This window comes from Notothenia coriiceps, unplaced genomic scaffold (assembly GCF_000735185.1).
Source record: "Notothenia coriiceps isolate Sejong01 unplaced genomic scaffold, NC01 NC01_scaffold00011851, whole genome shotgun sequence".
NCBI classification, from domain to species: Eukaryota; Metazoa; Chordata; class Actinopteri; order Perciformes; family Nototheniidae; genus Notothenia; species Notothenia coriiceps.
Genome location: NW_011344552.1, coordinates 207,226 through 226,776, shown reverse-complemented (window position 1 = coordinate 226,776; position 19,551 = coordinate 207,226). Strand labels below are relative to the sequence as shown.

The window sequence follows — 19,551 nt, the reverse complement described above, 5'->3', positions numbered from 1 at the left end:
TGATTTTTTTTTTAAACATTATTCTTTAATTTTTTTTACTCTATTTTGTCTTTATTTTTTACCTTGTGTGAATCCTGTTTTTAACTCTGACCCTGTTGCTGCTGTTAACGCCTGCATTTCCCCAAGGGGATAAATCAAGTTCCATCTTATCTTATCTTATAACTCAGTAAAGATAAAAAAAATGTGCCTCCCTCTTAGCGTAGCCGAGTGGTTTTTTGAAATGGCATACAATGGAAATAGTAAAGCACAAGTATCTCAAAGTTGTATTGAGGTGCAGTATTTAAGTAAATGTAATTAGTTGTATCATACCACTGTTCTCTCCTCAACATAAACATCTGGGTAAGCCATTAAGCAAACCTGTCATAAGGGTTATAATTTAACTTCTGTATATTTTTTGGCGATTTTGACATACTTTATTAATCCCTCGTGGGGAAATTGTTTCTCTGCATTTGACCCATCCTAGTGTTTAGGAGCAGTGTGCTGCCATTTTGAACGGCGCCCGGGGAGCAGTGTAGGGAACGGTGCCTTGCTCAGGGACACCTCGGTAGCACTTGGTCTTGACTTGAACTGGTGACCTTCCAGTTGCCAAGCCAAGTCCCCTATCGACTTCGCCACCACCGACCCTGATATCTCCTATCAGGGTCTTAAGCTTTTCTTATTCGTGGTGCATTCCCATGATGAGTAACCCCCCCACTGTGTTCCCCTCCTTTGTCCATCAGCTCCAGGCACTCGGGCCACAGCTCCCCGAGAGACGAGTCCTCCTCTTCAACAACGTCTCCTTCGTCCCAGTCCTCCTCTTCCTCGTCCCCGGGGCCCAAGAGCTTCTACCCCCGCCAGGGAGCTCAGTCCAAGTACCTGATCGGCTGGAGGAAACCCGGATCCACCATCAACTCTGTCGACTTTGGAGACACACGCAAGTAAGGAGGAATTTAGAAAGTACAGTTGGGCTTTATTTATTGTTCGCAGTACGGCAGTGGGTTTAAACTGTAAACACAGTTATATTGCTTTTATGTTGCCACAAGTTTGGGCAAAGTTTATAATAGATTGGTTCAATAGGTGGCCCCTAAAAACATTCAATATTCCAAGCAAGCGGCTCCTAGTGGATTTGAAAACGTTTACCTAGCATTATCTTCAGGGTGTGGGAAAATGAACACAAGGACAATATACTCCAATTAATTCAAAAACAATGCTCGATCCATATTGGCTTTTGTAAAGCTGATAATGTTGCATTCGTGTTGGGAACTTGTCAGAGGTGATGAAGCAGTGTTGTTGTGCTGCTCTTCATCACTGCATGTATATAGGAGGGATACAATTGAACATTGCTAGCTTTACTATGACAGTTTTCACTGTAGGGATGCTACGTAACACTGCGTTGATCCCATTGCTTATCCACCCACATGACTTAATCCCTGTAATGCACTAAATATCTTCTGGAAGAAAATACATACTGCTCTATTCCCCCCTTGTGGTTGAAGAGGATATTACAGTAATGGCAGCACCTGGATGCAAGTTGGTGGTGAAATGCTCTGCTGTTGAAGCTGAATGAACACATATCTCTATTATTTATCAGTGTTATCATTTGTGTGTAACCGAACAACAGTGCCGTTATGTAAATAAAATGTTAACTGGGGTTTGAATTCAGAATATTTGGAAGTTAGGATCATTTAGTTTGTAAAAGTTTACCTTGATGAAAGGGGATAATATTTTTCATTAACAATTTTATGGCAGTGTTTTGGAAAATTCATTTAGTCTTCTAAGGACATCTGAGGGAGGTGTGTGGCGCAGTGGGCTATACGTTGGTGTTGGGATCAGGGGGGCACAGGTTCAAACCCCACTGCAGTCAGCATGTCGTTGTGTCCCTGAGACACTTCACCCCAAATTGCTCCTGTGGGGATTGGCCCACAGTATTGAGTATGTTAGTCGCTTTGGATAAAAGCTTCTAACAAGTGACATGTCATGTAATCTGAGTAACTTTTTTGAAAGTGAAAAACAAGGGTTAATCTGTGCGGCCTTTTCTTTCTGTGTGTGTTTTAGGAAGTCTCCAGGAGAGGGGGGGGTGGAGGTTGTTCCCGTCCCAGCAGCCAGGCCCTCTCTTCGGGATATGCATTCGCCCCAGCCTCACGGCAAATCCACTATGGAGGAAGACATAAAGAGACACAATTCCCCCGACAGCCCTCCACCACCACGCAGACATAAGGAAAAGGTACGCCTGCAGAAATATGCATCCCAAAATCTTTTTACAAGAACAACTGGTCGATGGACACATATAACCAAATCCTAAAATAACAAAACTGTTGCTAATCAGGTTTCTTCACCTTTTACATTTCCGTGAATCTTTCAAATGAGTAAAGTGGATTCATTTGGACAAGGCAAATGAAGTCGTCTCCTGACACAATACCACTTAATGTGTGTCTCTTTTAAATATTTTGCGAAAGGACAGGTTCACTTAGAAAGTTACTCCACATTCGTCTTACATGTTAGGTGTACGTTTAGTTTGCACATATCACATTTTTCTAATAGGTATTTCTGCGGTTGTTTTCTGTCGGGGTTCATCCACATATTGCATTTGGTTGGATCCTATTTTAGTAATAATACAATAACATTCCCCATCACCTCCCCACCCTGTGCAGCACGGGCAGAAACCCCAGCAGATCCCGCCTCTGAACCGCCATCGCCCCCTGCATCGAACCCTCTCAGACGAGAGCATCTATCGGGGCCAGCGCCTACCCCCCCTCTTAGACTCCATGCCCGAACCGGCGCTCGGTGCAGACCTCCTCTTCAGCTGCTCCACCCTCCCACGCTCACCCACCACCCGCGGGGTTCCCCTGCGACGGCCCTCCTATAAACTGGGCGTCAAACTCCATGGTAAGTGTGTAGGTTTCTAGAAGAGGCGAAGTAGTTATAGCAGCTGGAGTTTAGTTTATTTGTTTATAGTGTCGTGGACAGTCCCCATTGATCAACTGTCACACAAAACAGTAAATGGGGGGAGGAGCTTTAGCAAACATTGCTAATTTCCAGCTGTTGTCCCGGGCCAGATGATAATGGGCACCCTTAAAATCACAACATATCCATCACAGCTGCAGCGTGTAGTTGACCAAATTAGTGGTAAGTGGTAAGACTATTGACAAATTACCAGCTATTTAAAATAATCATCATGTAATTTTTCTAACAAAAATGCCCCAAAAAATTACTTGAATTCTGGGATTTCTTTTTTTTCTCTCTGTTTTTATATCATAAAAAACAGCTATTTGAGACTGAAAAAACATCAGATCTAAAGTAATTCACTTGGATTTTAGAAACTGGGAAATGGTTTACTATTCACACACACACACACACACACACACACACACACACACACACACACACACACACACACACACACACTCACACACACACACACACACACACACAACCTTCCCTCATCCAGCACCAGTCACCACCACTTTTCTGCTGCTACTGCACTGAAACTGTACTTTGAACATTTTAAATTGTATACCCCGTGTATCTAGGCCCTTTTTGTTTTGTTTTATGTATATATATATGTCACACTGTGGGACTGCGGGAAACGGTATCTCGAGGTTTCTGGATGTATAACACATGTAGTAATTTTGACAATAAAGCTGACTTTGACTTTGAACTCTGTCCCTCATGTGTTGTATAGGCTGGCATGACTAGGCTTTTTTCAATGGGGCTGATGTGTTGTGTAGATTCTGCCAGAAGGAAAATCACTGTCAAACTCCACTCACGAAGTGTGCCGTGAGGTGCTGCTCCACATTGCTTTTCTTCCCGACTGCAACGCTGGTCCCGCAAATCCAGCACAAATGTGATTGGTCGATATTCATTGTGGGTGGTGGGGGGAGGATGGGTGTTGGATAGATATAGAGTTGTAATAAGTAGATTTCGCTATGATTGAGGTTTCGTTTATGCATAGGGTAGATTCTTTTAATTACATTTCGTTGTTTTTTGTGTGTATTTTTTACATTTTGGATTTGCTTGGAGAGCTACTTATTGAGGGCTTGCGAGCTACCGGTAGCTCGTAATCGACGTGTTGGAGACCCCTGCTCTAGGGGCTGTGTCATCATGCCAATATTAGGAACATAGCTATCATAACTTTAACACAGTGTCTCATGAGCGTCATCCATGTAGTCATACATCCGGCTACGTACACAGCTACGTAGGGCCTCTGTTATCATGTGCTACTCTGATATAGAAGGAACATTCAGTATTTTCCCAACAAAATGTAATCTTGCATTGAACGTAGTATGCATAGCTTTAGAGTCACAAACTATATAAGAATCTGCCAGGATTACCTGATTTTGTAGATGTATCAAAAGTAAACAGCATAAAAACTAGCTGCTAATTAAACCTTATGCTTTTAAAATAGGCACTTTAAGTGTTTAAGGACAGTGTAAAGAAAAGATAAAAGTTGAAGATTAAGAACAAGAGCCAAACTGACTTGATGCTGGCCCAGTGGTAGGTTCTCATCTCCAAATACCGGCAGGCGGTCATACCGATCCAGATGCCTCCTCCATTACACAACAGGATGTCCAGAATTACCTGATCCCACCAGCACTCCGCAAAGTTCGGCAGCAGGTGCATGAAGATCAGCTGTGGAGAAAGCAGCATGAACATAATTTTCTTTATATATATTGTGAAATAGTTTCTTTTTTTTATCATGGGACAACATTCCTAGACCAACAGACTCAGAGACAGTTTTATCACACAGGCCATAAGACTGTTAAACTCCTGAGCTCTGTAAAGGTTCACCATTAAAGCACTGTATGTTCATAATGCACTGTAGACAAGTATAACTGTCTTTTTATTTAACTTTTATGTTAAGTAGATTATATGTTGCATTGTTAAAGGAGCCTTAGTTAATAAACCATTTGAAGCCTTCTATAGTCTGATATTTGGATTATTTTTGCACCTTGTCGATTGGTAAAGCAGTCAATTCTCTGATGAGTAAATCCCATGGCAGGCTAAATGCTGTAATCTAAGCTCCCGAGTCAACAACTGGCAGCAGTCACAGCGACAGCTCTTGTTATGTGCAGATAATTTTAATGACCTTGTAAACTAAATTTCTGTTTTGGTCCACATCTTGAACAGATGTATTTTACCTCAGTGAGCTCCCAGGTGATGCTGATGGTCCAACAGAGGCCGTAGCTGCGGATGAGCAGAGCTTTTACAGCCCAGCCTGCAAAGTGACCCAATGCAAAGATGTCGAAGTGGGTCAGGATCCGCTCCCATGTTATCACTGTGCAGTTCACAGCATATTCCTGGAAGAGAAAAGTGACTAAATGATAAGAAGCGTTTGAAGTCTTCTCATCTCAACTTTCTGTTGCAAAATAACTTTCTGGAGCAAGGACTCAGAACACAAGGGGAACACTGTAGACATTGAACGTGTGTCAGACACTTCAAGGTTTATTGGGAGTTGCGGCCAGAGAATTGACAAAGAGATTTGCTGCAGCAACGAGGTGATACCACTCCTGCCCAGGCAATTCTGAAGATCTCTCCCCAAATCCCAAGTATTTTTCTAATTCTAGTCAAAACTATTCCCAAGGAGAGAGTGGCCTTCTGGGGTCACATTCCCGAACTCTGACAACGGGAGAGAGTGATTAACTGGGTGAAAGGCCTTGGTAAATAATTCCTCAACCTCTATATCCAAGAAATATACATCCTTAATCCTTCCATTGAACCTGACATCTTTTAACAATAGGAACTGAATTTGCTGAACTAAGTCTGATCAAGAGTACAAGAAACTAAAATATCCTCACCATGATATCAGCTTCCCGTTTGGCATAGCGCAGATTTGGGTCCAGCCAGTACATAAGTAACTTTACTTGGTCCCAGTTGAGGAAGAGGAGGAAGACAAGAAACAGGAAGTACAGCACACTGAGTCCTACAGGGGAGAGGAGAGAGTTAGGATCAAAACAAATCTAGCCCAGATCCAAGCTGGTTGGATTAAATAATCAAAGCAATTCAGATGTATTTGGAAACTATTGTAGCAATTTTATGGTATTAAAGCTTTTAATAAAGTTTTATTCTAATGTAATGTAATTGTGTTTAGGAAGGGAGTATGAAACTACAGGATGGACAGGAATGAAGATAAACAAGTTGGGGGGCTTTTATGACGTCCTGTGGAGGGGGGCATCTGATGAGTGTTTGGGTTTGTGTGACTTGCATGTCTTGATGCCTTTAAAAAGCTGAGCCTCACAGACAGATGTTAAAGAGCTTTATATGAATATTGTGTTTCTTTGTACATTTGCCTAACTCATCACTTTCTCTAAACAGCAGCTGATTTAAAGTTGCGACGACAACACTCACCAAACACCACTCGCCATACTGCAGGGTGTGGCCTGGTAAAAGGTCCTGATGAAGAAAAAAGAACACCGGGTAAGTGATTTTCACTGTGTTTGCATTATTCCTAGAAAAAGCATATTTGCTCAAAGTCCACCAAGGTCAGTCGATATGGCAAAAGACTTCAGCTATCTGTCAACCACCTGATATTTAGGCTACATTTAGTGTTCAATTAGATCCAGTATTTCACAATGAAATCATACTTGTGTTGTTATTCTAAATACTTAATTCTAGATTTAAACTTTTCAAAATCTTGAACTCTCAATTTTATTTCAAACGTTTGAATGGTGCTGACCATTTAAACATGTTAAGTCATGTGTGCGTTTTAAAAAAAAAAAGAATTATTGAATATATCCTGAAAAGCAGCATATCCTCACATTTGAGAAGCTGTGTGCAGAGAATATTTTGTATCCGTGCTTGAAAAATGCCTAAGTTAGATCAACTCATTGTCAATATATTGCAGATTTATCTCAGTAGACTTTGAACTACAGTCCATAAGACAAAACATAAGCATGGGCTGGTTCCAATAGAGTACCATTTATTGCTGTATGTTACATTAAAGATACAACTTACCATTAGGAAACGCCAGGATACTGATGACCAAGAAGAAGGAGACAACCACCAAAAGACCAACTCGGAGGTTGTTATCAGACTGCTCATCATCCCTGTATCATAACAGTATCACAAGTTAACAATCCCAAGCTTATCTACCTCTGTGTATATGTACATTACATTATATTACACACTGTGGTTTACCTTGTAAACGCAAAGTACATCAGGCTGAGCACAGTGACTGTCAGGAGTGTGATGGTGTGCGGTTTGTAGAAGAAATCAAGGCAGATATCGTCCACTTGTTGCTCGTTTATCATTCTGAAATGCAAGTTATAGTTGACATCATCCTCCCGGTGTTTTTTTGGAGACACAGCGACCGGCATTTTGCAGTTGTTGGCTATTTTATTAGTTGCAACGCCTTTATACTAGAAGTTTGAAAAGCAGATAGACAAGTAGATGCTGTTTAGCAGGAACACTGTAGATGGACTAAACCATTGAGCTAACAAGGCGGTTTATATTTGAAAATACCATAGAAAAATTCACGCTGTAGTTTAAACCAAAGACACATTGTAAGAACGTGGAAGACAGAACATTTTCGATCGTATAAATGTCATTCCCCTATTGAAATATTTTTGCTTTTCAAATTATCTATGTATATTAAGTGCCTTTGGTGACACCCACAATTATGCCGTTGTGGTACATCCCACAAAAGTGACACTTCCGGTGATTCTTCCGGTAATGTTACCCACGCGTTGTTGGTAACGGATGACTTCGAGACATACTGGTGAATGAGATAGCTGAGTTGAGGATACAATACTTGTGAGTAAAAAGTTAATCTAAAATAATATGTTGGCTTTGGTGACTCAGACTATAAGAGGCCTTATATTATTGTAGTATGCTAACTTTCAAACCTAGCCTCTTGTGGGTCAACATTCTATACACAACGTATGTTTTATTTCTTAACCTTACCTGCATTAACACAAAACAAATTGAAATGTGAAATATTCCTAAACTTCTCTCAATATGAATGACACAGTTTTTATTTCTACACGCTACCAAACCCATGAACAGCTAAACAGCCACTAGAAAAACATACGCATGAAGTTAAAAACACAAATATACACATTGAGTTACAAACAGTATGACCTTGCAGATATTACAACATATATATATGCGTTTGATTGAGCAAGTACTATACTGCTCTTTAATACTTTTATTGTAAAGTAGGAATGATAAAAATTGTAATTTTCTTCTGCATTTACAAAAGTAAATGTAATCAGAATGTATACTGTACTCATACTTGTACTAACTATACATTTATTCCATCATAAGGAGACCTATAAGACTAAGCTAATAACAATCTGATATTATTTTCAACCTTTTACCTATTTATAATAGTTCAATGTTACAATTATTCATATGCTTGACAGAAAAACTAAAACAAATAATTACTTTGCAGATTCACCATGGCTTCATCCTGTACACAGCTCTGTCTACAAGGCAGAAATCTTCTCCGCTCCAAGGCAGTGGCTCGCACCTGGCAGTATAACACTCAAGTTAGACATTGCATTACAAGGGGATCAAGCAAAATCCTAAATGATTGCTCGATTAACAACGGGAATCACACAACAACCCAGACGAGACAGAGATGGAAACAACAGTTGTTCTGTTACAGTGACTTAGCTACCAAACATCTGGCAACTGAAGCTTTGGAAAACAAGAATGTTGAAGAAACCTCTACAGCTGATGTTGTAGCATACAAGAGCCCCCTGTTGCCAATCAGAGATGCTGTGTCTGTGCCTAATATGCCATTAGGTATATTCATTTGCCTAAATCCCTTTTAAAGGTCCCCTATTATACTGTTTTTCATCAATATATTTTAGGTCTCAGATATACACAAAACATGTCTCTGAAGTGTTTGGCTCAAAATACCAAACAGATCATGTATTGTAGCATCCCATAAACCCCTCTGTTTCAGCCCTGTTTCAAAAGTGCTTATTCTGTGTCTTTTACATTAGATGAAAATAAGGAGCCACTCCCCTCGCCCCCCTGTGAGATATTTGGTTAAAAATAACACAATGGTGCTCTGGGAGGAGATTCAGGTGATAAGGTGGGTAGGGGGGTACCTTGGTTGGTGATTGGCTAATGGTTACACAAGCCAACAAATCGTTATGACATTATATAGTGGCCAAAATCTGATCATCTAATTTTCAGACTGGTTTTTATATAAATTGATCAGGACAAAAAGTGAGCGAATCTTTTTTCCTGAAACTTTCAGAGTCTCTTTACTCAGAGGGAACACATGTTGATGTATAAAAGACATGAAAAAGTGGATTTTGTATAATAGGTGACCTTTAATATAACTAGCATTTGATTCAAGTCTTCATTTATCTTGAGAGGGAGTTGAATACATTGTTCTGTCTTTTTTCTTCATTTACCAGATCTGGATGCTGCTGCTGAGGTTTCAGCATTAGAGCTGATCAGTGAGGAAGAGGCTGTCAGTATAACAGTCCCTTCTGACATCCCCCCTGCCTCCATCTCTCTAAAAGACTATGTCGACAAGTCTGAGACGCTCAGCAAACTGGTGCAGCTGGGTAATTAAACTTCAGATTCCTTAAAATATATTTCACAACACCTGTAGTTTTAAGGCATATCTAGCTATACTGTGATACAGGAAATGATCTAGTACCCATGTCAGCTACTACACGTTTGTGATCATTTATCTTCTCATTGCAGGTGTAGATCTGTGGAAGCTTGAACAAAGGCCCAATGTGGGCTCCATGCTACTGAAGCTTGACTTCAACACAGATGTGGCCCCAAGGCTGCTGTTCCTCAAAGATATAGGTGTGGACGAATCTCGTTTTGGTCACATCATCACGGAAAACCCCTTCGTTCTCACTGAGAGTTTGGAGAACCTGCATTCCAGGTGACAAAAAAACAGGGGGGGGGGCGGGAGCTCCAACAAGGCGTGTAGGACAGAGAGTGAATACACATACTATACAGAGATGCTATATGAGAAAACCAATGTGATTTTGGAACAATGTCAATCTATTCTAGTAGACCTCAACAATGGAATTATGATCAGTAGAAATGGCCAAGACATGGGACCTTTAATAATGTTGTCTTTTTTGGTGTTTCAAAGGGTGAACTTTCTCGAGTCACAGAAGTTCAGCTCTGAGATTGTTGCATCCATGGTGTCCAGAGCTCCGTATATACTGAACTTCACTGTGAAGAGGCTGGACAACAGAATGGGCTTCTACCAGCAGATACTCAAACTCAGTGCTTCTAATGTAAGTTGGCTGATGGGAGGGATCTCATTGTGAAGCCTAGCCATGTTTGTCTCTGTTATTTTTTCACAAAATTCAATGGACTTGTAGGAAAGAAAAAAGCATATCACAGCTTGTTTTATTTCTCTCTCCAGACACGGCACATTTTAGCTCGTCTACCCAGATTACTGTGTTGCAGTCTGGAGCCTGTTAAAGAGAACCTGAAGGTACTGGGTGACAAAGGACATTATTAGATAACATCATTGAGTAACTGTGGAGTGCAGTGTTTTAAATTCCTTTTATGTAAATATTTTTCAACAGGTGTGTGAAATGGAGCTCGGCTTCAAGGAAAACGAGATCCAACATATAGTTATTACAGTCCCGAAGGTTCTGACAGCAAACAAAAGGAAGCTGACCCAAATATTTGACTTCGTCCACAATACCATGAAGGTGCCCCACGACCTGATCGCCAAGTTCCCACAGGTAGAATGAAAGCTTTTGGTTGTTGATTTTTTTTAAACAAAAACAAATGTGAATTATTGCATATTCAAAATTATAATGTTAACATTTGATATATCTTCCCATAGGTCCTAAATTGTAGGTTCATGCGTATCAGAGAGCGCCACCAGTTCCTCGAGTACCTTGGAAAGGCTCAGTATAACCCTGACCTGCCCAACTACATCTCCCTGGAACGGCTGGTGATAATACCAAATGATATTTTTTGCACTGAGTTGGCTCTTGCCAAATCTGCAGATTTTTCTTTGTTCCAAAAGACACTCTGATTCTTCAGGAAACAAATGATCGAGCGCAAAGAATAAATAAATGTCAAACACCTGAAGACATGAAGGCTTGTAAACTTCAGCTCATCAACTGAGTTGGAAGGAAAGTTTTGTAAATGCATTATTAAATAAATGTCCACACTGATTACGACTGATCATAACTTATGTTTTGAAAACTGCTTGAAATAATTGAGAGGATTTTCGCAATGTAACAAAGTTCTTCTTCAGCCCCAGTACCATTTAAAGGGAAATATATATTTATTTTAGTGTCATTTACACATTTAGATATTCCATAGAAAACCAGTGTTTACGGTAGGAAGCATTGTTATGTTGTAAATTGTAGGTCCCCAATATATAATATTGAAAAAGGTCAGTTATTATTGCTGCTATTTTGTATTAATAAACCTGTTACTACTTAAATAATATTTTTGAACAGCCCTCTTACTTGTATCTGGTGTTTCAACATTCTTGTGTAGCTACATTTACTTGAAAAGGATTCATACTCGTGCCATCATTGCACTTTTAAATGGACTCCCACTGTAACTGTTCTACCTCCATATACCAATCATGATGAAGGAGTTGTTATCCTCAAATGAATGATGTGTTTTAAGTTCACGGACTTGACCAGTAAAAAAGTCAATAGTGTAACATGTTTTATAGATTTTTTTTTAATACCTTAAAGGTCCCATGACATGCTTTTCTGGTTATTATCCGTCCCCTTGTGTGTTATGTAGCTTTTTATGCATGTAAACGGAAAGCAGAGTCACAAACCCGCAAAGTACACCCTGTAGCGAGTAAAACTCTAACACAGAAAAGACCTGTCTATGCTGCCCCAGAACGCCTCGTTGGAGATTTCTCTTTTTCCATTTTTTTCTTCTTGGGTATAGTGACGTATTTGGGTATAGTGACGTAACGTAACAGCTCCGCGGATTGGTCCGTTACGTGGAATTATGATCGGTAGAAATGGCCATGAAATGGGACCTTTAATTACAAATTAGTTTTTTATTCCAGTTAGTTCCATGACAGAAATGCGTTTTAATAGAAACAAAATAAGTTTAAAATAATCTATTTATTACAGTTTCTTTAATATAATAGTGTAATTTTATAAAAGTGAAATGTGGATAAAATAATGAGCAAATTAAAGACCTCGCTGATGAAATTAGGATTGAAGTATGAATATTTACAAATCACGTTCTAAAAAAAAATTCTAACCAAAATACGTTTTAAGATCCAACTGAAAATCAGTAATTCCCTATTTAATACTGGAAGGTTAGGGTCCAATGGAAATAAATTGGGACCGTATCCTAAAAATAAACGATCACAAACAAATCTGGAGATGTCTGTTTTAAACTTATCGTTTGATTCTATCCAGCATATCATTAATAGCACATAGAAAGTACACTGATATAAATTGCTCTTTGTTTGGGATTGGTAATGAAACTTTCATGTAACCTAATTTGTAGCTGTCCGTATATTGTTAACTTTTGGAAAATAATTTACCCAATACTTTTCAACTTATTTTTTTCTATTATTTTACAAAGATGTGCTGTTTGTTTTTTGTGTGTGTCTGCAGCTCAGTACAAAAACAGTATTATAATATTGGTCTTTTTATTAACCTGGCAAAACTTTACATTCACAAAAGTATAATAACTTGTATAACAAAAAGCGTGTTTATAAATACAACACATCTTTTCAGCCTTGAAGACTCATGATAAATGGATAATGTGTTATTTTGTATTATTCATTTCTCCATATCTTTTATGATCATATGTCGTCACCACGTAAACCTAGAGCTCTATATTTGGCAATAAAGCAGTTTTTTTTTTAAAACACTTGGAAAAGGAGAAGGAAAAGCAATAATTAAGAAGAAGGGTATGAAAATATGGCAGAGAATGTGGGAGGAAGATCAGAAAGGGAGGAGATACCACAAGTTACAGAAATCAGTCATAATAAAGATCTATCCAGAAAGGAACAGACGGGAGGAGATCATCATCACTAGACTCAGACTGGATCATACAGGATTAAACGGAACAATGTTTATAATGGGAAAACGCGAAGTTGAAGAATGCAGGGGGTGTGGAGTGAAAGAAAATGTGTAACACATCATATTACACTGCAACATGTACAAAACAGAGAGGTAAAAACTAAGAGACAGGGTCAGAGAGGCAGAAAGGGAGTAGAGCCTGATGGGGACACTGGGAACAGAAGGTGAGGGGGTAAGAGATACCAGGAAGGCCATTCTTAAGTATTTGAGTGAAACATGATTGATTGGAAGAATTTAAAACAACGTAAATACAGTGTTATAATTCCACAAGTGGTGATAGGATGATATGGTGATACACTCTTGTACAGTAGGTGGNAGAGGCGGGTGCTGAGGCGATTCACAATCAGGCCAGCTGTAGAGAAGACCCTCTCAGCTGGAATTTGAGCATAAGATGAGGTTTGAGTCTGCGTGATCTCAGATCACGCAGACTCAAACCTCATCTTATGCTCAAATTCCAGCTGAGAGGGTCTTCTCTACAGCTGGCCTGATTGTGAATCGCCTCAGCACCCGCCTCTCCCCTGAGTAGACATGCTCATATTCTTAAAGAAGAATGAGTATTGAATAGCTGCATTCTGTGCATAGCCCTGTTATAGGTTGTTGATCTCTGTTGTAATAGGGTTACGTTACCCTAACCCGTTATGTTGTTCGTGTTTGATCCCTCTTTCATTTAAAAACCAAGTTAAGTTTGAAAGCTGTCAACTGTTCAAACTGTGATCACCAGTTCAATACATTTGACAAATTCGACTTGGTTTCTATACTTATTTGAACATGTATTTATTTATTTTTATTTTTGTAAAAGAAATTCACAATTTTTTTATAGGATATGTACATTTCGGTGAATCGGTTAACCGTTTTTTTGGGGGTCGAATATTTGAATATACATTTGCTTTCAAATTCCCATCCCTATAAAGTACGATGCATTATTGAGTAACATATCATTATTAGGTGAAGTAGAATAAATTGGCTCCAGCTTTACCATCCGTAACATTCAAGAAGTAACACATAAATGCATCAGTATTTATAATTCCATTGTAATATATATTATTCTGAAATAGGCCGTTTAGCATAATGAGTACATTAATCCCCCTAATCCCTGCTCCGCCACTTTAGCAGAATACAAATGCATTTTAAATGCCGGACAGATGACGGGTCGTGAACTGTAACTCTATCTGAAGCTGTGAATTAAGACTGGCTCAAACAGGAAGCGCGTGACGCTGGAGTTCTCTCGGCTGTGGACACCAGTTCAGCTGTGAAATGTTGGACACGTGTTTCACATTTCCTGAGGCCTAATGTGGAAAGATAAGAGGGAGAAAATAATTGCCCCCGCACACTTGGTTTCCAGGAGAGACTTAGTGTCTAGTGTGTGTTCTTCTTGGGCCAAGAAATATTGGCGTAATGAGAGTTGGAAACATTCAGCAGAGGTCAGGAAAACACTGCACGCCTGTTTGTTGGTTCAACAGAAAATATCAAATACCCAATTTTTATGAAACTTGGTGGCAGGGGTCAAGGAAGAAGGAAATTTTGGAGCAGATCTGAATCACATGGCAGATACACAAAACATCTTTGACTCATGGAAACAGCCTTGGTCTGCACAATAAGTGCTATTTTCCTTTTTTGTATGAATCATATGTTTTTTTTGTTACTGCCCAAAAGTATGTTTCCTGCTATTATTAAGAAATGATCAGATGGCTGTTATTCAGTCTGACGTTTTTCATCATATTTTAGAATTAAGTTTTAAGTATTTTATTTATTTATTCAAAAGCTTCTGATACTGTTTACATCAGCCTCAAGCAAGATACTGTTATGTTCAAGGTGAAAGGTGAAGTATAAGTAATGTAACCGAGCAGTTGGTCTCAAGGAAGATACATGTGATACTTCAGTGGTTATAATATATCCTATATGAACACTAGACGTTGTGAACCATACTTTAAGTCTCAAACCCACAGACTGACCTGGAGTGTGACCCGGCTTCGTTCAGGCTGAAGGTGCTGCTGTCTCTCACCAGGAGGTGAGTGGGGGGGCTCCGGCCGGTCCCCTCCAGGCTCCTTTCTCCTGGAGGGCCCGGGGACTCTGCTGCAGCCGGAGACCTCTCCAGCATCCTGCGGCCCCCCTCGGTGGGGCTGTGCCACGGAGACACTGATCTCTCCCTGCTCTCCCGGCTCTCCCTGCTCTCCCTGCTCTCTCTCCCTCCACTGGGGGCCAGCAGGGAGGTGGTGCTGCCGTGATGGGAGTGGGGGTGTGTGTGGTGGGAGGCTCCAAAAGAGCTGGTGTCGATGCCGCTGTCGGCCGACGCCCCCTGCAGGTAGCCTCCTCCCCCCAGGCCGTTGGGCTCCGGCTCTCCTCCCGGCTCAGTGCTGGTTCCTCCACCCGCTGCTATCTCGTACCATTTGTCGCTGTCGCTGTGGCCCCCGCTGGAGGCGGTGCTGGACAGAGTGTTACTGCTGGAGTGCCCGGAGTAAGGGCCGTCCGACTGCCAGAACAAACAGAAAGGAGATGAGTGAGGGAGAATTCCATGTGTGTGAAAACATCCGTTTTTTTTTTATTTGGTGACTTAAGATTACAATGTGACTAACTACAACAATTACATTTTACCCATATACCAGAAGCATTGCAGACGACTTGTTTTATTTTTTGAAAGTAGCTCTCATCCTAAAAAAGGTTGGAGACCCCTGCCCTAGAGAGATAGGCATATAACTGTCATGTGTATTGCTTACGCAGGCCTTAGCTAATCTTTACTAATGTCAGAATACTGCTTTGAACCAGTATTCTTCCATCTTGTTGACTGTAACACCCTCTCTTGTATATAAGCATATCAAGGACTCTACTCTTGGAACTATTTGTCCCACGAAGCCCTGTGTGTGATGACTACTTCCATTCTTGCAAGGATAATAAATAAAAGTATCCTGATATTGAAGACCAAGCCGGTGACGAGTGATATTTTTCTAACACATTTGTATGAATCTCGATATCCTCTATAAAGTGTGCATATTTTGTTCAGGGAAATCCACACCACCACAGGGAAGATAAAGCGAGTGGTGCTCCAGTTCACCCCGGCCAGCTGGACTTATGTGCGCTGGTTTGACCCAAAGTCCTCCTTTCGAAGGCTGGCAGGCATCTATATCTTTATGATCCTCTGGCAGGTACTGTGCTGTATTCCTTGATCTTTGACTTGCTTTTTGGATTGTCTGCAGTGTTAGAGCTGTATCTGCTGATTATCAATTAATAATACTCTCTAGAAAAACTCCACATTTGTTAGTTTTCTTGCTGCTCACACAAAATATCCATAAGTAATCCTTTAACCTTGTCTGTCTTACATCCTTTATCCGCACAGCTGACAGAGTTAAACATGTTCTTCCTGAAGCACATATTCGTCTTCCAGGCGTCTCACGCTTTCAGCTGGTTACGCCTCATCGTCCTTGGAGCCATCACTGCACCCACTGTACGGTATGTTCAGCCTTCAACTACACCAATGTGCAACAAAAGTCTGGAAACAATGTTTATGGTAGTATTTATTCCTGGTGTTACAAAATTAAGTGGCAGTTGTTGGCTGGTTTTTTTCTGACATTCAAAACTTTAAATGCTTACTATGTTGTTGATAAGTGAAAATGTCCTTTTTTTTCAACCCCTTTCAGACAATATTATGCATATATGACTGACACTGAGTGTAAACGAGTTGGCACCCAATGCTGGGTGTTTATGTAAGTATATTTTGTCTTGTCCCTTAGAAACATTTAACAGGACTGGGTATTCCCTAAAAAAGTAATTAGATTGGCGATTACAAAAGGAAGGCATTTGCAGCAGAGCAAGGTCAAATACAATACTATTTAGTCATAGCTTACTGCATTATATTACCACACCTTTTGTATAAAAAGTTTTTATTTCCAGTTGCAGACTTGCAGACTGTTATTCCATTATGTTTTTAATTGTTATTATTTGAAGGACTGTCACAACATTTTGAGTTTTCCTCATTTCTTTTTTTATTGCCATGTTTTGGGTATAAAATTGCAGCATTGTAGTTTTACAACTGATAGCAGTGAACTCTGTCCAGTTTATGGTAGGTTTCCTTTGATCTTGTCGACATATAGCACAGTAAAGGGGATGTGCTGGATGGCCATCCCTGTTTTTAAATCAAACAAATCAGAGCGGCAGTTTAACGACACGTGATTCGGGTTTATGGTTGTGTAATGCATTGGTCGGCTAAGCAAGGTATGTTGTAGATTCAAATATGATAACCAATCAGAATTTGACACACCTTATTTCTGTTACCGACTAATTCCTTCAAGTGGGAACATATCAGTCAAATTGATAGCGGTACACACTGAAACCAGTTTTGTGTTAGTCACATGCCCACAATCTCGCCCTTTTTTCCCCTGATTTTACAAGCTTATACGACAGGCAAATGGTTCATGTTTGAACAGGTTTTATATTCCCCTTTTTTTAACAGTGTACTTCTAGCAGTCAATTGAAATTCATAACGTAATGTAGTTATTGACCTCACCTGAGACTCAAAGCTGCATATGCCCTCTGTCTGCTCTAGTTTCCATAGCAACGAGACAGGCTCCCTCCGTCTGCATGACACACATTACGTTGAATAAGGCTGTCTTGTTCAGCCTTTACAATTGAGTTGCATTTCCCACAGCAGGAGTATAGCGAATGAATATTGTTACGGGTATGAACGGCGAGGGAACAATAATAAAAAGCACATTCATCTGCCGCCTGGTGTATGCATCCACAGAGGTGCTCCACTGCAATGAAATGGTGCTGCCATGAGAGGGGGCCATTGTAAAATGCAGAAACTTCCCCTTACCATTTCTCTAACACTTGTATATTTCCCTTTAGTGCCATCTCTCTCCTCGAGGCTCTTGCTTGTGTTAAATTTGGTAACGACTTGTTTTCCAAGACACAAGTTCGCTATGTGCTCCTGTGGCTGGTGATTCTGGTAAGAAAAACAAGAGTGTATTATGTGTGTGTGGACTGATGGAGGTTAAGCTTCACTGAATAGATGCATCCTGATTATGCAACTATATTTCCTATGCAAAGACCATAACCGAGATGCCTTTATGTACATTTTCATAAAGGGAAACCAACCACTGTTAATGTATATTACACACCTTCATGGACAAGTATTGAAAGGCACTGGGTTTCATGCCGACCTCTGCTTTCATGTTTCTGTTTCGTAACAGTCACAAATGTGTGTCAGAGATCTGAAGCATGTTTTTAAATCTGACTTGAGTGCTTAACGCAGCTGCATATTTCCTGGATGCTACTCATGAGTTTATCACAGTGTGTGACCCCTTCAAACAGCTCAAAGATGTAACTATTTACATTCTTGCAAGCTTGTTCACATGCAAAACAAGTGTGGTTATATTTATTTCTGAACAAAATATTTTTTTCTCATGCCCTCGGGTAAAAAAACAAAAGAAGAGTTTAACTTGACTTAAATTATTTCTCTTCTACATTTTAGGCCTTCATCACACTTCTATGTCTATATGGGATGATGTGGTACGAGCAAAAGAAAATGAAGGTGAGATGTTGTTTAGTTTTTTGTTTTTTTAAACCTTCTGTTATATTTTAAGAATTAATTTACTTGTACTTTTTTAAGGGTAAATATAGTCAAGATGAATCATTGTAGTTAAAATAAAATCTACAATAAGTCCTTTTTAATTCACTTTGAGTTGTAAAACTAGGAAAAGCACAGGTGTTAAAATTAACTCTGTTCTATTCAAGTTTGACAGTGAGTCAGTTTGTACAATACCAGGAACCTGAAATCAATGATGTTATTTATACTTTCCCTGTCCTACTGTCTGTTAATCCCTGTGGTGTTTCTTGCTTGCTATGTAGTTACTCTTTAGAGCAGTGGTTCCCAACCTTTTTTCCCAAGAGCCCCCCCAAATGACTCCTGTTGCAACAGCGGTAATTAAAGTTTCAAAGTCACAAAATGCTACAACTACTGTCACAAACTGGATGAATGTGATGTATTTTGTCAAAGGAGGGTGAAAGCGTAATTAAGGAGCACTATTGGAGTGACTTTGATTTTTTTATTTTTGGAATCAGGATTAATTCATTTGGATTCCCGCTGTATGAAGAAATTAAANACTACTAGCACGCACGACACACACACACACACACACACACACACACACACACACACACACACACACACACACACACATACAAGGTAACGCCCACCACCAGCACACACACACAATGGCAGATGCAAGCATAGATATATATAAACACTAGACAACTCACCCGCGCTGCTGGCCAATGGAGACCGACGTTGCCACTTGGCCGTCATCTTGCCACAGGCAGTTCTCTCATTCATAACATTATGGTGTAATATTTAAATAACCATAGCGTGCTCAATTTTCAACCAATTCAACCAACGGTTTGGTTTTTTATAAACATCAAAGATGTAGTTATGATACTGCATACTTATAATCATGGACTTTCATATGAAAATAACATTAATCAGATAAAGCAATAGCTATAAACACACACACAAGGTATTTATATTAAATATTTGCCGGTGTATATATTTCCATTAATNCCG

The 19,551-nt window shown here is 39.9% G+C and overlaps 3 protein-coding genes across 3 annotated transcripts in view; 2 read left to right on the top strand and 1 right to left on the bottom strand.

Annotated features, from left to right (window-relative positions):
* Positions 1–4,031: 4,031 nt before the first annotated feature.
* LOC104947044 (phosphatidylserine synthase 1-like) lies at positions 4,032–7,379 on the bottom strand. The gene is made up of 6 exons (XM_010772974.1): positions 7,114–7,379; positions 6,931–7,022; positions 6,325–6,369; positions 5,775–5,899; positions 5,118–5,276; positions 4,032–4,608 (listed from the first exon to the last, which is right to left on the bottom strand). Exons 1-6 carry the CDS (start codon positions 7,290–7,292, stop codon positions 4,390–4,392), a joined length of 819 nt encoding a protein of 272 aa, XP_010771276.1. The 5' UTR covers positions 7,293–7,379; the 3' UTR covers positions 4,032–4,389.
* Positions 7,380–7,621: 242 nt separating this feature from the next.
* Positions 7,622–11,560, top strand: mterf3 (mitochondrial transcription termination factor 3). The gene is made up of 8 exons (XM_010772975.1): positions 7,622–7,728; positions 8,369–8,724; positions 9,351–9,503; positions 9,646–9,835; positions 10,052–10,199; positions 10,331–10,402; positions 10,497–10,658; positions 10,763–11,560. Exons 2-8 carry the CDS (start codon positions 8,376–8,378, stop codon positions 10,955–10,957), a joined length of 1,269 nt encoding a protein of 422 aa, XP_010771277.1. The 5' UTR covers positions 7,622–7,728; positions 8,369–8,375; the 3' UTR covers positions 10,958–11,560.
* Positions 11,561–15,618: 4,058 nt separating this feature from the next.
* Positions 15,619–19,551, top strand: part of LOC104947046 (phosphatidylserine synthase 1-like) — a 5,775-nt gene continuing 1,842 nt past the window's right edge. The window contains exons 1-5 of the mRNA XM_010772976.1: positions 15,619–16,138; positions 16,330–16,442; positions 16,631–16,696; positions 17,838–17,937; positions 18,463–18,522. Coding sequence (XP_010771278.1) covers positions 16,124–16,138; positions 16,330–16,442; positions 16,631–16,696; positions 17,838–17,937; positions 18,463–18,522 — 354 coding nt within the window. The 5' untranslated portion in view covers positions 15,619–16,123. The remainder of the gene's footprint in view (positions 16,139–16,329; positions 16,443–16,630; positions 16,697–17,837; positions 17,938–18,462; positions 18,523–19,551) is intronic.

Bases quoted from the DNA above. Each gene is read 5' to 3' on its own strand.
- LOC104947044 (XM_010772974.1), bottom strand. From the start codon at position 7,292: ATGCCGGTCGCTGTGTCTCCAAAAAAACACCGGGAGGATGATGTCAAC. The intron at 7,023-7,113 runs GTAAACCACAGT...GTTATGATACAG, and splicing joins ATGTACTTTGCGTTTACAAG to GGATGATGAGCAGTCTGATA. The intron at 4,609-5,117 runs GTAAAATACATC...CTTTCTCCACAG, and splicing joins TCACCTGGGAGCTCACTGAG to CTGATCTTCATGCACCTGCT.
- mterf3 (XM_010772975.1), top strand. From the start codon at position 8,376: ATGGCTTCATCCTGTACACAGCTCTGTCTACAAGGCAGAAATCTTCTC. The intron at 9,504-9,645 runs GTAATTAAACTT...TTCTCATTGCAG, and splicing joins CAGCAAACTGGTGCAGCTGG to GTGTAGATCTGTGGAAGCTT. The intron at 10,200-10,330 runs GTAAGTTGGCTG...TTCTCTCTCCAG, and splicing joins TCAAACTCAGTGCTTCTAAT to ACACGGCACATTTTAGCTCG.